General features: G+C 49.4%; 1 protein-coding gene across 1 annotated transcript in view; it reads right to left on the bottom strand.

The window, feature by feature from the left end:
- SCRT2 (scratch family transcriptional repressor 2) overlaps positions 1-8,107 on the bottom strand; it is a 29,155-nt gene extending 21,048 nt beyond the window's left edge. The window contains exon 1 of the mRNA XM_083507715.1: positions 7,900-8,107. Within this exon, the coding sequence (XP_083363841.1) occupies positions 7,900-8,041 (142 nt within the window). The 5' untranslated portion in view covers positions 8,042-8,107. The remainder of the gene's footprint in view (positions 1-7,899) is intronic.
- Positions 8,108-12,197: the final 4,090 nt, after the last annotated feature.

Here is a 12,197-nt window from a genome sequence, read left to right as displayed (position 1 = left end):
TTTAACTCCTAAAGAAGGAGTTGAAGGATCTCAGGGGGACTGGTAGGAAAAGACTTTGCACCCGCCCTCCTTTCAAGTTCCCAGGTTTCTGCAGCCTCCCTGGGCAGAAGAGGCCTGCCAAGACTTTGAAGCATAAAGCTTTTGACAGCTCATCTTCTCACTCAGCCCAGGACAGCTTAATCCTTCCCCTGATTCTTGCTTTCCTCCCTGAAATGTCTGGTTTTCTTTACAGGGAGGGAGGGAAGGAAGGGAGACCTTCTCAGAAGCAGCTCTGACTTGTGATCAAAGATGTTGCATTTTCTCCAAATGTGCTGAGCTGTACGGAGCAGGCAGCCCACAATTCAGTAAAGGGGTGGGCTATCTGCGTCCCTCTGTTCCTCCTCAGCCTACTTTCAAAGGGTCTCTCCAAGCAGCCAGTTGAGACCTCTGGCACAAGCGTTCAGAGCCTGCTGGGGCGGGGAGGGGAGGAAGAAAGAGACAGTGTAGACTAGTGGTTAGAGTGTTGGGCTAAGGCCCGAGTTCAAATCCTCATTCAGCCAAGGGTGACCTTGGGATAGTCATCCTCTCTTTCTCAGCCTAACCTACCTCACAGGTTGTTGTGTAGGTACAATAGGGAGGAGGAGAGCTCCGTGAGGGAAAGGTGGGGCTATGTATGCAATTTAATACATGAAATAAAAATAAATAGGGGGGAGGGAGACACTGCAATATGGACTCTGACTGGCAGCAGCTGTCGAGGGTTTCTGGCAAGAGATAGTCCTAGCCATACTTGGAAATGCCGGGGATTCTTCTGGGAAATGATATATAATGAGATGAAAAAGATGCTGAAATATACATTTATTAAGAAACCAGAAGCATTTTTACTTGGCATTGTAGGAAATGATATTAACAGACAGGACTGTAAGTTGTTTTTATATGCAATGATGGCAGCAAGAATATTATTGGCACAAAAATGGAAGGAAGAAGAATTACCGACGGAAGAAGAATGGCAGATGAAATTGATGGACTACGCAGAATTGGGTAAATTAACTGGAAGGATTCGAAACCTGCGGGACCAGAGATTCTTAGAAGACTGGAGTAAATATATGAACTATTTGAAAAGTAACTGTAATGAACAGATTACGCTAGTAGGATTGCAAGTAGTTTTGTATGGAGGACTATTGCAAGAAAGACTATGAGGAGAATTATTAGTTAATGATAATTAAGAGTAATAGAGAAATTAAGAAATGCAGAATAAGTGATAAAGAATGAAAAATCATCAGAGGTGTTGACGGAAGTCCAAAATATTGTATAAGATAAGAATTTATGTTATATGATTGTTGGAAATGATATGTTAAAAAATAACAACTAAAAATGTATGTATGTATGTATGTATATATATATATATATATATATATATATATATATATATATATATATATGAAATGCTGGGGATTGAACCGGTGACCTTCTGCGTGCAGAGCAGAAGTTCTACCACTGAGCTATGGCCCTTTGCTCCACAGCAGTGCAGAGAGGATGGACCTGCTCATGGAGGGCATCTTGCCTAGCCTTCACAACCCTGTGTCAGGGACTGGGCAGGGGAGGAACGGTGGAGACCACCTCTCCAGCCTGACCCTTCCAGAGAAGAAAAGACAGTTCAGAATTATAGTGGGGGTTTGAGGGGCTCACCCCGTTGTGGGGATTTGAACCACCGACCTAGACCACAGCTGGCCACATGACCTGGAAGCTGTATGCCGGCTCCCTTGGCCAATAAAGTGAGATGAGCGCCGCAACCTCAGAGTCGGCCATGACTGGACCTAATGGTCAGGGGTCCCCTTTACCTTTACCTAATAATGGACCCTCCCCGATAAATTGATCAATATAAACTTTTAGTTGATTAATCTACCGTTGAATGGATTGAGACGCATCCTGTTCCATTGAAGGGAATGGGGAGGCGCCCGGATACAGGACAGCTCTCTCTCTTTCTGTGTGCACATGGAAGTCCTCATACCCTCAAGGGACAACTGTAGGTGGGGGCAGGGAGGCTAAAGTGCAGATCTAACACAATGCAGCTACATGCATGGATGCTTGTAGCTGACAGCCTGGTAGGCCAATGGCAGCACGCTCTGCTGCTTTCTTCCTCTCCCTCCCCCCCTCTCTTTGCAGGGTTGTTCATGCTCTCCCCCCACACTCCGGAATCTTCCCCCCTGGGGAAAAGCAATCCATATGGTCTTGCTGCTTTCCTCTTGCCATTGATCTGCCAGCCCCCGCTGCCTGAGACAAGAGAGAGAGCTCTTGCCAGTCAATTTGCCTTTGTTTTGCCTCGGTTCCACCAGGGGAGAATTGACTCTCCGGTTCCTTGCGATGGTTAACAACCCCCCTCAGATGTCGTCCTGCAGGGTCCCCTGTGGAAAGGAAGGGGAAACGATGGAGCCTGCGCAAGACAGAGTCCCAGTGGAACACAGAAAGCTGTCTTAGCAGTGAATCAGATGCTTGGTCCACCTGTCTCCATATTGCCAGCACAAACTGGCAGTAGCTTTCTAGGACATGGGTAGGCAAACTAAGGCCTGGGGGCCAGATGCGGCCCAATTGCCTTCTAAATACGGCCTGCGGATGATCCCGGAATCTGCGTGTTTTTACATGAGTAGAATGTGTGCTTTTATTTAAAATGCATCTCTGGGTTATTTGTGGGGCATAGGAATTCGTTCATTATTCCCCCCCAAAAAAAATATAATCCGGCCCCCCACAAGGTCTGAGGGACAGTGGACCAGCCCCCTGCTTAAAAAGTTTGCTGACCCCTCCCCTAATGTGCCCATCAAGAATCATGCCCTGTTTAGGGAAGTTTTTAATGTTTGATGTCGTATTGTGTTTTAATTTGTTGGAAGCTGCCCAGAGTGGCTGGAGCAACCTAGTCAGATCAGATGGGCGGCATAAAAAACATTATTATTATTATTATTATTATTATTATTATTATTATTATTATTATTATTATGCCACTGCAAAGATAGATGACTCTTGCTGCAAAACCTTGGAAAACATTTCGCACAAGCCATGCAGCGCCACAACAAAATGTTGTAGCACAACAGTGAGAAATAATTTCAGATGCCCCCCGCTTGCATGTAAGCAGCATTTTGTGCATTCAGCACACCTGTGGGACTGTGGACATGACAGCAGATCAGAGCTGCCTATCCACAGGGTCACAGCAGGGAAGTTGCCAAGGCTAAAAGGGAACATGGGGGAATGTGTGCATTGGCTGTATCCCAGGTCAAGATCAGCTGCAGGTTTGTGGAGAAGAAGAAGAAGAAGAAGAAGAGTTTGGATTTGATATCCCGCTTTATCACTACCCGAAGGAGTCTCAAAGCGGCTAACATTCTCCTTTCCATTCCTCCCCCACAACAAACACTCTGTGAGGTGAGTGAGGCTGAGAGACTTCAGAGAAGTGTGACTAGCCCAGGGTCACCCAGCAGCTGCATGTGGAGGAGCGGAGACGCGAACCCGGTTCCCCAGATTGCAAGACTACCGCTCTTAACCACTACACCACACTGGCAAACCCCCTCCTCTCTGGCTGGGCCCCAGTGAGCTTACCAGCCAGCAGCACTGGGGGCTAGTGAGCCAACATTTACATTTCCCACAATGCCCCAGAACTGCGCTCCGTTGGGGAATCAAAATGGCACCTAGACTCTACCAGATGCTCAGAGCTCTTGGCTGGATAAAAGGGATCTGCCAGGGTTTCTGGGACCCAGGCAGAAAGAGGCGATTCTCAAGCAGGTACACAAGAGCCTTAAAAAACAAAACAAACCAACAAGACCTGGAGATGTTGGAGCTTGACTGCGGGATGCAAAGTCAGCACTCTGCTAATGAGCTACATCAGCTGCCTTCTCCAGGGTGCTTTGGACCACAGCGTCCATCTGCCTGCACTGTAACTAAAGGACCCAGGTCACAACTTGATGGTGTGCATTCAGATTAGAATATCCAGCCCACAGCCAATGGTCAAAAGATTAGGGGAGTTGTCATCCCATGTTGGCTATTGCTGATGCCGGCTAGGGATCTCTGAGCTCCATCTCCTCTCGCAGAGGAGGTCTCAGGAGGCAGGACGAAGGAAGGCGTCAGTGATAGACTACAACTCCCATCATCTTTGACCGTTGGCCATGCTGAGTGAGGATGTTGAGAGTTGTAGTCCACACCATCTGGAGAGGGTTAGGGACCGCTGAGCTCCATCCCCTATCGTAGAGGGGGTCTTAGGAGGCAGGACGAAGGAAGGCATCAGAGGCAGCCAACATGGGATGACAACTCCATCATCCTTGATCATGGACTGAATATTTTCATGCACACCATCATCAATGTATGACCTGGGTGGTAAACTTAGAGGGCCAAGAAATAGGAGAGGCTCTGTTCTTGAGGAGGATGGATAAGGAGAAGAGCAACACAGTCCTTTAGTTGCAATGGAGGCAGCTGGAATCATAGAATTGTAGTTGGAAGGGACCCTGAGGGTCATCTAGTCCAACCTCCTGCAGTGCAGGAATCTTTTTGCCCAGCGTGGGCTCAAACCCATGGCCCTGAGAGTCTCATGCTCTACCAACTGAGCTATCTGAGTGTAAAGTGAATCTGATTTCCCCATTTTAGCCTTGGCACAAGTAGGGTAGCAAAGAAATGGGAAAGTTCTCCTCCACTTTGAAACCCACAAGGACCCTGTGAGGCAGGTTAGAGAGAGGTTGGCTCAAGGTCATCTAGAGAACCTCATGTCTTGAGTGGGGATTTGACTTTTCCCAGCAGTGATGTATGGAAGTGAGAGCAGGACCATAAAGAAGGCTGATCGCCAAAGAATGGATGCTTTTGAATTATGGTGATGGAGGAGACTCTTGAGAGTCCCATGGACTGCAAGAAGATCAACATGACCTTGCCAACAAAGGTCCGTATAGTTAAAGCTATGGTTTTCCCAGTAGTGATGTATGGAAGTGAGAGCTGGACCACAAAGAAGGCTGATCGCCGAAGAATTGATGCTTTTGAATTCTGGTGCTGGAGGAGATTCTTGAGAGTCCCATGGACTGCAAGAAGATCAAACCTATCCATTCTGAAGGAAATCAGCCCTGAGTGCTCACTGGAAGGACAGATCCTGAAGCTGAGGCTCAAAGACTTTGACCACCTCATGAGAAGAGAAGACTCCCTGGAAAAGACCCTGATGTTGGGAAAGATGGAGGGCACAAGGAGAAGGGGACGACAGAGGACGAGATGGTTGGACAGTGTTCTTGAAGCTACCAGCATGAGTTTGACCAAACTGCGGGAGGCAGTGGAAGACAGGAGTGCCTGGCGTGCTCTGGTCCATGGAGTCACAAGGAGTCGGACATGACTAAATGACTAAACAACAACAACAACACCCCAGGAATCTCATAGCTTTTCTGGGTCTCCTTGGTACTAGTCCAGCACTCTGGACACTACCTCTCACATGCTTGCAAAAATCATTTGGACACAGGAATGTTCTCTTCCCACCTCCTCCAAATTCCTTGTTCTTAAACAAGGAGGTCCGCTGCCCAAGAGTCACAAAAAAATGGATTACAATCTCCCTTTCTCTCTCCTTTTCTTCCATGACTGCATAGTATATCCTTGTAAATGGGAGGGCAGGTGTGAAATCTCATATGTCAGAGGGTGATTGAGCAGGATTCCCACTAACTGGGGGTGGGGGGGGGTGAAGGCTTGAATCCAATGCGCCCTGCCCCAGCCATGTGGTTCTCCTCCTCCTCCTATCTCCTGGCTCCCGTCCCTAAATCCCACATCCTCAAATCTTCAAATCATTTTGCTTCCCATTCCCAACGCTTGCAAAAAAAAGTTTCAAATCCTCTCAGAAGCCTACATCGCATGCAAGATGCAGCCTTCTCAAAATAACGCGATAGAGGGTTGTTCCGCAGATTACCCTGATCACAGGAGTCAGATTTCCTTAGTACAGTAATTTGATTTAAACAACAACAACCCATCAACCACAGAATATATAGCCTCATCAATCCCGTGTAGGTCTACTTGGAAGTAAGACCCATTGATCTCAATGGGACTGACCTGCTCCCTGGTATCATTGTTCACAGAGGAAAGATGGGGATCCCACTTTTGAATGAATGAATGAATGATATGTATCCATCAGAATTTAATTAAAATTTATGGAAGATCAGACTACCACCAGCTCTTAGTCATGATGGTTTAATCAAGCCTCCTGCTACAGGGACAGTATATCTCTTCATCCCAAATACTGGGGTGAAACAACAGGAGCGTTCCATTGTTTTCTTGCTACAAGCGTTTTAAGGCACTGACCGCTGTTAACACAGTGTGTGACCTTTTGATCTGGGCCAGCAACACATCTCTTAAATCCTTAGAAACACATCCACACCCTTGACCCATTGAAGCTTCGCATAGCAGTCCTGTCAGGGCGAACGGACTGGAGCGACGCCACTCACAGAACCAAAACTCCTTGCAAAGGCCACCGCATCCACTCAGGAAGGAATGTCATATTTCTGCAGACGCAGCAGTTTTACGCAGGGTGCACCTATGGGAATTCATCTGCAATAAACTAGCACGACAACACACACACACAAACAAAAACACGGAGCCGCTCTTTGCAAACGCGTCCTTCGCTTTCACATACATTGGGCCAATGCCTGAGGTTCGAGAAACACGCGCAGAATGCCCTTTCCAACACACACACACACATAGCTAGCCACGCACAAAACGCGAGAAAGATCAAACTTTTCCATGCCCCATTTTTTTTTTTTTGCAACGGCTCCGCTAAAGTCGTCCACCTGAGCTGTCCAACATGGGTTCTGGTTGGCGGGGGAGAGAATGGGAGGTACTTCTGCTGCTGCTTTGGGTCATAAACTTGGGAGATGGAAGAAGGCAGCCGAGGATGAAAGCGGCTGGGAGGAGAAGGGGGGAGGGGAGAACATCCTCCCTCTTTGTAGGACGAAATGGATGAAAGAAAGCAAGGAAGAATCCTGAGTCCGGGCCGCGAGCTGAGGCTTTGCCTATCCTACCTTGAGCTCAAAACCTCCTTTTGCGGCCTTGGGGCGAGCAAACCCTATCCATCTCTCTCTCTGCCCCTGCGCCCCGTTTAAAAAATGTATTTATACAAATCTCTTGGACTCAGAACATTTCTCCCCTTACAGAAAACTCTAAGATCTCACATTGCGTAACGGGGGAAAAAGCATCCCAATTTAAGTACAGTATCATCTCTGCCCTCCCCTGTTTTGTGTACCCTTTCAGTTGTAGGGGTGTGTGTGTGTGAGTGAGGACCACTGCCTGTTCCAAACTTTGCCCAGCCAGACCTTGGGTGCCGATGTGTCATAACGCATCCAACGCTCTCTCACAAAGGTTATTTCTCCCTGCTCACTGGCGATGTACCCCCCCCCCCCGGCAATCACACACACACACACACAATCCTGTTCTAACGTTCAGGACTATCCCTCTGGTACAATAATGCTGTGGGAGGATGGGTGGGAGCAGTAGAAGAGACCCCCCCCCCTCCGCGCTCACCCTGCAGGCAGTTTTGTGTTTTGTGTTGTTTTTTTTTAAAAAATATTGACACCACTTTTTGGTGCCTGTTTCCGTTCCCTAGAGGAGCAATGGAGGGGAGTGTCGCTGTGTCCGGGGAACAGAGAGACCGAGGAAGGGGGAAGGAGAACTCCATTAACACCCACCGTGGTTATAATCGAGGTCCCTCTATGCAAAACGACCCAGACCTTGCCAAATAGGTTGCGCCCGCTCTTGGCTCACCCCGCACGCGCATAGCCAAGTGTTCCCCCTTTACACGCTCCTCCTGTCCCCTTCTAAGTCCCCTCTCCCTCATCCCCACACTTTCGCTCTCACGCTCACGGCGCCCCCTTCCTAGCATCGCACGCGCCCCCCGCCCTCCGACCCTTCTCAGAGCTCCTCTCGCCTCCTTACCATCCTCCACCCCAGGGTCGCCGGCTCCCAGGGGTCCCGCCAACTCATTGTAGGAAGTTTCCAAGGGGTGGTAAGTGGGGGTCGCCGGGCTGGGCTGGAAAGCGTCCGCCTTGATCTTCTTGACCAGGAAAGAGCGAGGCATCGTGCAAAGGACCCGAGACGCCGCCGCCTCCGCCGCCTCTGGCTGCTGCTACTGCTGCTGCCGCCTCCTGAGCCGCGATCAGCACTTTGGACAGCGCCCGCTCTCCGCTTGGGAGCGAGAGGAGGGAGGGGCGGAGATGGGAAGCGGGGGGGGGGGGAGGAAAGTGGAGGAGGAGACAAGGTTGGGGGGGGAGGCGGGAACTGGCGAGGAATAGCTGAGGTCAGCAGCACGCTCCAGCCTCGCCCCCCTTCCTCCTGTCTTTATATGGGACGCAGGCTGCGGGGAGTGGGGTTGGGGGGGGGCGATCAGGTGGATTAATCCATCAACGGTCCCCCAGGACCGTCAGCACGTGAGCAAAGAACAGGCCGGGCTAAAGGATGGGGGCGTTGTGTGTTGGGGGGGAGTTGGGGGGGATATTGCGAGAGGCAAGGCAAGGGTGGGAGGAGGGGAGGGGGGCAGGGGAGGGAGAAAGTGAGAGGAGGGTGAAGCAGACAAGGGGACCGGGTTGGCAGTGCGGTGAGGGGGGGGGGAGGAAGAGAGAGAGAGAGAGAGAGAGAGAGAGAGAGAGAGAGAAAGAGAGAAGAGGAGGGAGGGAACACAGTATTCCTTTGCCCATCGGGTTAACACTGCGACACACACACACACACGTCTAGAGTCCAAGGTTTGAGCCTATAAACACCTTTTCCATATTATTCGACTCTCCCACCCCCGCGCCAGCATTGTATAACCCGCGCGGCGACGGCCAATTTCAGCTCCGGGAGAAATTCTCAGGCAAAGTCTGTACCCAAGATGAGGAGAGAGGCCGGCGCTCTGAAATCCGTTCTAAAATCAGTGCAAGATAACTTTTTTCCTCCCCCTTCTGCACCCCAGAAAATGAAATGGAATGCTGGTTGCCAGAGGGATGGAGGCAAAAATAGGTACTGTACCTATCGATCCCTATCGCTCCCTCCACTGCATCCGTCCCTTTCTCTCCCCACTGAGCAAAGCTCCAGAACAGGCCGGCATTTTCTGCCCCTTTTGGAAACACTCTTCCTCTCCCCCCCCCCCGCAACGTTTCCTAACACAGCTACCCAAATTCCTCGCCATGCAGGGAATTCCTCCGCCCCCCTCGTCGTTTCCCCTCCCCTTCCTCCTCCAAATCGACCCCCTCCCCTCGAGCAAAACTGCTCCTTCGACAGTCGTTTCTCTCCACCCGGAGGGTTGATTAACTCTTGCCTCCCCTCCCCTTCCTCGTGTCCAGCCAAAGGCAGAACAATAGGGACACGTGTCTGAGGAAGAAGAGGAGGGGAGAGGGGATGGAGAGGGGGGGAAAGATTCTCTCTCTCTCTCTCTCGCCCCCCGCCCCCACATCCCTCTCTTCACCACCATCCACGGTTTCTTTGTCTTGGCACAAACCCAGGGTGGTTTAAGACCCAGCAAATTATGATTGTTATTGAGCCTGGATTCAAGGGCGGGGAGAGACCCTGATTTCCCAGTTCAACAAAAGGTGGAGTACTTTGACCTTTGGAAAAGCGAGAATGGAGAAGGAGAAGAGTCAGTTTATTCCTTTTATCTAGAGCCAGCTGAAGTTATTTTGCTGCTTGAGAAGGAGAAAACAAAACCCTCAATGGTTTCACCACCACCACCCTCTGAAATAATGCGAGGCACACAACCCACGGAGGTAATTCTCCCCCACAAGCCCCAGTGCACAGCTTCTGGTTACTTTTCAACAGGAGACATTTGCAGCGGATTGCACCCCAGACAGAGCCGGATTCAGGGCAGTGCGACTGGTTCGGTCGCACGGCAAGCAGGGTGTGTGTAGGCCGAATTCTGGCATCGCACAGAGCGCCGCTGAAATCTGAGACCCCTGAGGGTCCAGACCTCGAACTTGCTCTCCTGTTCCATAGCCCTTGATCACAGCCCTAATCATCCAGCTGCCCCTTGCCTAGTCGTGAAGCTGCCTGTGTCTTCATTTGACCCCAGAAAAGGGCAGTTGTAATGGGAGGACAGCCCAGACCCCAGCTTGTTCAAGGTGCATTGCAAACTTGTGTGTATGTGTTCTGCACAGACTCTTTTTGACTTTGACCATTTCCAGTTCCTTCGGGGTATAAATCAGGGCCTGTTCCTTACGCTGTGCCATCAGGCCAGGACAGCCACTAAAAAGTCCACCAGGCGTTTGACGGATGGTGTTTCTTTGCCTGTTGCCAATGCCTGTCAGCTTGGGCCAAGCAGCCTGTTGAAATGGCTCCCTCTCAAATCCACAAAGCGTTGCCAGCCTGGGGATGAAATGAATCCTGTCCTCCGTGTCCTTGGATAATTCATTTTATCGCAACCATTGTTTGTTTAGCCTGTGGCCTAACTACTGCACCAGGAAGGCTACAGATTGCAAAGTTTCCCTGCAGCTTTCAGAGCAGAAACTAACGCACCGTCCTTAATCTAGGAAGCAGCTGTGGCGGACCTGTGACATTACAGATGTTGCCATATCCCAGATGTTCACATTATCCCAGACTATTGCCCATTCTGACTGGGGCTCAGGGGTGGACAAATCTTTCCAGTTTGGTTCTTAAAGTTTCTCATTTTGGAAATAGTTCAGTTCTCAACATTTATGTAACTCTAAAGAGTCCCTGTGAAAATCTGTCAGCAGTTTTGTGCAAATTTCTCGTAATATTGGCATATTTACCCACTATACACATTTTGCAATCTAATAGTAGTAGTACGCTATTACTTTTATTTGAATTATAATGCTCGCTTTTTTGCGGCATATGCATTCTTCTACACATTATTTGGTTGGAAAGCTTTGCTGCAAAATTTGGAGAAGTGTGACTTTTGGATACCTGTGTTTTATTTCATGCTTTGTTCAGAGTCATAGCTATTGGGGTGGGGGGTGGGGGCTAGTCACATTTTTGTTGTTGTTCTGGGTGAAGCCTTCAGAGGGGCACCATTGAGACTCCCAGCCTGTGTTTGTACACAGCAACGTTTCTTTGACCCAGATGAAAATGAGCCTTGTTTCATTCCGCATTGTTTCAGGAACTGTGAATCGTGTAAGGTAAAGGGACCCCTGACCATTAGGTCCAGTCGTGGCCGACTCTGGGGTTGCGGCGCTCATCTCGCTTTATTGGCCGAGGGAGCCGGCGTACAGCTTCCGGGTCATGTGGCCAGCATGACTAAGCCGCTTCTGGTGAATCAGAGCAGCGCACGGAAACGCTGTTTACCTTCCCACCAGAGCAGTACCTATTTATCCATTTGCACTTGGACGTGCTTTCGAATTGCTAGGTTGGCAGGAGCAGGGACTGAGCAACGGGAGCTCACTCAGTCGCAGGGATTCGAACCACCAACCTTCTGATCAGCAAGTCCTAGGCTCTGTGGTTTAAACCCACAGTGCTACCCACATCCCGCGTGAATCATGTAGGCGTGCATTAAAATGTGAACTGTGCCAAATTTCTCCCCTCATCCCTACTGGGGGCTGATGGGATTTGGAGTCCCCACAACCTGCCCTGTGGAGTTTTTCTATTAAAATGATTTTTTTTAAAAAAACTTGAAATAAAATTTATTTTGAAATTGGTATTTCAATTATATACATATTGTATATAAACACAGAATGGAAATTAAATTTAACAATAAATAAAAAGTAAACAATAGCCTGCACCCCTCCACCCTGGGCCACAAGCCAGGTAAGTGATCGTATCACTGCTGCGTGTTTGAATAATTTTGTGTGTTGCTCCTGCAGGGATCATAGAATCATAGAATCCTAGAGTTGGAAGAGACCACAAGGGCCATCGAGTCCAACCCCCTGCCAAGCAGGAAACACCATCAGAGCACTCCTGACATATGGTTGCCAAGCCTCGGCTTAAAGACCTCCAAAGTAGGAGACTCCACCACACTCCTTGGCAGCAAATTCCACTGTCGAACAGCTCTTACTGTCAGGAAGTTCTTCCTAATGTTTAGGTGGAATCTTCTTTCTTGTAGTTTGGATCCATTGCTCCGTGTCCGCTTCTCTGGAGCAGCAGAAAACAACCTTTCTCCCTCCTCTATGTGACATCCTTTTCTATATTTGAACATGGCTATCATATCACCCCTTAACCTCCTCTTCTCCAGGCTAAACATGCCCAGCTCCCTTAGCCGTTCCTCATAAGGCATCGTTTCCAGGCCTTTGACCATTTTGGTTGCCCTCCTCTGG

The sequence above is a fragment of the Podarcis liolepis genome, assembly GCF_965112155.1.
Source record: "Podarcis liolepis genome assembly, chromosome: 6".
Lineage (NCBI taxonomy): Eukaryota > Metazoa > Chordata > Lepidosauria > Squamata > Lacertidae > Podarcis > Podarcis liolepis.
The sequence above is the reverse complement of the archived record's forward strand: the minus strand, read 5'-3'. Positions and strand labels throughout refer to the sequence as shown.